This window comes from Spinacia oleracea, chromosome 6 (assembly GCF_020520425.1).
Source record: "Spinacia oleracea cultivar Varoflay chromosome 6, BTI_SOV_V1, whole genome shotgun sequence".
Lineage (NCBI taxonomy): Eukaryota > Viridiplantae > Streptophyta > Magnoliopsida > Caryophyllales > Amaranthaceae > Spinacia > Spinacia oleracea.
The window spans coordinates 91,585,097-91,589,100 of NC_079492.1; the positions used below are offsets into that span (position 1 = coordinate 91,585,097).

The 4,004-nt window shown below is 33.0% G+C and overlaps 1 protein-coding gene across 1 annotated transcript; it reads right to left on the bottom strand.

The window, feature by feature from the left end:
• Positions 1-3,706, bottom strand: LOC130463365 (uncharacterized). Its single transcript, XM_056832472.1, has 3 exons — positions 3,560-3,706; positions 2,682-3,428; positions 1-117 (listed from the first exon to the last, which is right to left on the bottom strand). The coding sequence occupies exons 1-3, from the start codon at positions 3,704-3,706 to the stop codon at positions 1-3; spliced, it is 1,011 nt and encodes a 336-aa protein (XP_056688450.1).
• Between the last annotated feature and the right edge of the window lie 298 nt (positions 3,707-4,004).

The window sequence follows — 4,004 nt, forward strand, 5'->3', positions numbered from 1 at the left end:
CTATTCTGGACTCCTTTTGCCTTGTTGTTGACTCTTCTTGGGGTTCGTTGGACCATCATCCATGTCCCATACCAACGCGTGGATGGTGCAGGGGCCTGCACGTAGATCTACGTGCACCTGCACCAAAATCCAAAAAACAAAAAAAATACAAAAAGAACATAAGAAACTAAACAGAAAGAACATAATAGAGTAAACGAAAAGAACATTAACCAAAAGCTGAAAAGAACACTAATGTTAAAAAACTAAAGAAAATGTACAAAATTGAAAATACCATATTCTCTCTCCTGATACACTATAAAAAGAACAACTATTTTACAAAAAGAACATCATGTGAAAAATATAACAGAAAAAAAATACATATTATCGATAATATTATAAAAAATTAAAAAACAGTAAAAAAAGTTAAAAAGTTAAAAAGAACACAAAATAATTAAAAAAAAAACAACAACTTTTTTAGAAAACACAAAGAACAAAATCAAAAGAAAAATAAAATAACAAAAACTCAAAAAGTTTAAGAAAAAGACAAAAAAAAAAGAACAAGAGAACAAAACACATGAAAAAGAATAATATTTTCTTTTTCCTTATCAAACAAAAGAACTTAATGAAAGGGACGAAAAGAACAACAAATCTATGTTCTTTTATTAGTTGTATTTGTTCTTTTCAAACCACTTAGTGTTCTAATTAAAAAGACAAAAGCAACGATATTTTGATGCACTTAAAACTAGATCTATATTTTTATTTAAATGTATTTTTGTTCTCATCCAACGCATCAGATCTATGTTCTTTTATTAAGTGTTATTTGTTCTATTCAAACGATTTTATGTTCTAATTAAAAAAAGACGAAACGACGATTTTTTGATACACTTAAAACTAAATCTATATTTTTAAAAAAAGTATTTTTGTGCTTTTACCACAAATCAGACTATGTTCTTTTTTAAGTGTTATGTGTTCTTTTCAAACCATCATATGTTCTTTTTTTAAAAATCTATGTAAGTTGATATAAAAGAGCAAACTATGTTGATTTAAAAGAACAAACTATGTTGATGCCACAGTAAAAGTAAAGTTGTGAAAAGAACATTACAATTTGAAAAGAACATTAGAGGAAAGAACAAGGAAACGTACCTTAAACACTTGATCAACATTTATCAGGAGCATCAATATCTTTTAATAAATCTTCAAAAACTGATCTCAATCCTTGGAAAATATCACGCTCTCCATATATTCTCTTGCTTTGAAAACTAGCCAAATTGAACTAGTGTTTTTCTTAATTCATCATTTTTCAACAAAGGATAAACATTCAGAAGGAATTTTAGAGAGAGAATAAGGAGAAAATACATTTTTACTCTTTCACTCACCATCTCACTCTTTCACTCACCATCTCACTCTTATGTTGAGAGAATATAAATCCTCTCCTCTTTCTCTCTCTAAAATGTATTTATAAAATGACTAATGTTATGATTCATAAGTACAATTATTATATATATAGTTGCTGAAAAATAGAAAATGAAAAAATAGGAAGTAGAATGAAAGAATAACAGAGAAGGAGAAAGGAAAAATTCTTAAAGAATGCATAATGAGAACTATGCACGTGTTTTTATTTTGTTCTTTTAGCAGAATATTATAAAAAGAACAAATGAAAAGACTAAAAGAACAAATAGAGAGACTAAAAGAACAAGTCAAGTACCTTGTCCAACAATAATATATGATTCGGAATCATCATTTTCATCATTCTGTTATGAATTATCAAGCACAATATTCATAATATCTGAAAAAATAATAGGTTAACATGTATAAAACCAAGAAAAAGAACGCAACCAAAAGAACAAAGGATAAATAAAAAGTAAGAAGAAAAATAACACAATAAAATAAAAAGAACAAGTTATGAAACGCAAATGAAGTTGAAAATAATAAAAAAGAAGAACACAATAGAATGACAGAACAAATTATGAACCGCAAATGGTCTATTTTTCTACTATAATGAAACTGTTCTTTTAATACGAGCATAAAGAAACTGTTCTTTTAATACGTAAAACTGTTCTTTTCTGGAAAAAAATCGTAATTACATAATCTAAATCTTCAAAATCAGCGTTTTCAACGAAATCAGCGTGTTGTTACATAATTTGATTCATTAAAATCATCAAAACCATCCAAACTCGATTATTACAAAAACAAAATCATCAAAATAATCAAAATCATCAAACACACGATTATTACAAAATCAAAATCATCAAAACCTAGAATTTATTATTTCAAAATTGAAAAATTACCTCCCAAAATCTGATTATCAGCTGCAGAATTCAGATTTGAAGAAGAAGAATCGATTTAATTTGATGTTGAAGCAGAAAAATCAACGAATTTTTGGGAATTTTCACTACTTTCTCTCTCCAAGAACCATTTTAGAAAACCTAGTTCATACTTTCTCTCTCCTCTTCACAATTTGAGTTCAAAACATAAAATCTAGAAGAATATATATCGCAAGAAGAAAGCAAATCGAAAAAAAAACGTGAAATACAGAGCTGAAAAGAACAGAGCCTTTAATGTTCTTTTGTTCTAGGGTATTGTTCTTTTGTTCAAGGAAAATGTTCTTTTGTTCCCAGGATTTAATGAAACACGCGCGTTTTATGTGTTTTTTATGTCGTTTTGTGTCCGGTGCACCTAGAACACGGTGCACACGCCTGCACCATCAAATTTGCGGTCCCATACTGGTTTAGTTCTTCGGGTCTCTTTTCTAACGACTGACCCTCAACCTGGCCTGTATTTCCTTTCTTGAGTAAAGTACCCTCTTCTTCTTCTGCACTTCTAAATTTAGGGCACTCAGCATCTTTGTGACCTAAGTGTCCACACTTGAAGCATATTTGTCGCAGTCCTTCATACTGGATCCTCCAAACCCTTCCATTGAGTCTGAATTTAGATAACAGCGGCTTTGAAAGGTCAACCTCGATACAAAATCTAATATACTGGCCACGATCCATCGATTCAGTGTTTTTATCGATTCGAACGACTCTACCGATTTTCTTTCCTATGTGGTGAAGGAAGTTTCTATCAAAGTACTCAACGGAAAGATTAGGGATTCTTACCCACGCCGTCAAAGTTTTGATTGGTTCCTCATCAGGGAAAAAATTTGGTATCCACTTTCGAATGGTGAGATAGCTATCTCCAATCATCCATGGACCCTGTGTTAGAACGAACTCATAATCTGCCATTGATGTAAATCGGACCACATAATACGCACATCCAACATCAGTGAGAGCGATTTCCCCTGTAAGGCTCCACATTAGCCTCAATCTCCTAATGAGAACTGCGTAACTCAGTCTTTTATCAAATAGCTTGATAATTAAGGAGTTTGTCCAAGGCATATGAAGCCTTTTCTTCTCCTCTTTGGTCAGCAAGATTGTTGGACAACTTTCATCTTCTTCCTCTTCGGTTGACTGATCGTCATCCGATAACAGCACCTCACCGTCTATGACGTACGCGCTTTGTATCCTGCTTGCCCCCCTCTGGTGGCCGTACTGTAGGATCTGGTTTGTCTTTCCTCCATTTCCTTTGGGGGATTGCTCACCACTATTGTATAATCCGTATCCATCGATTCTGTAGTTTCCTCATCACCATCTTCCCGCTGGTTGCCCATCGCTTTCCGTTTTATCTTCTTGTTACTCCGATGAATGAGATATGTTTCTTCCGACGAGAGGGTTTTTTCGCTTTCCATCGCTTTTCATGCAATATATTCTGTGACAGTTCTCAATGTTAGCCCCTTGGCCTTATTAAGTGTTTAACTCTCTTCTCTTTTATCAATGTGGGACTCTCACACGTGATGTATTATGGGTCAGATCTTAACACTTCCCCTCACGTGTGAAGTCCCTTTTCAATATGGGTCACATGTGATGTTTCAAGGGTCATAGTGTCTTTTATCACTCCCCCTCACATGGACCCGTTCAGTTGGCCCAGAATACAGTACAGTAAGGTCCCAGCTGTGGGCCTAGCTCTGATACCATGACAAATTAATT

Bases quoted from the DNA above. Each gene is read 5' to 3' on its own strand.
- LOC130463365 (XM_056832472.1), bottom strand. From the start codon at position 3,706: ATGGAAAGCGAAAAAACCCTCTCGTCGGAAGAAACATATCTCATTCAT. The intron at 3,429-3,559 runs GTGAGCAATCCC...GATGACGATCAG, and splicing joins ATACGGATTATACAATAGTG to TCAACCGAAGAGGAAGAAGA. The intron at 118-2,681 runs GTGCAGGCGTGT...ATTTTGGTGCAG, and splicing joins ATGGGACCGCAAATTTGATG to GTGCACGTAGATCTACGTGC.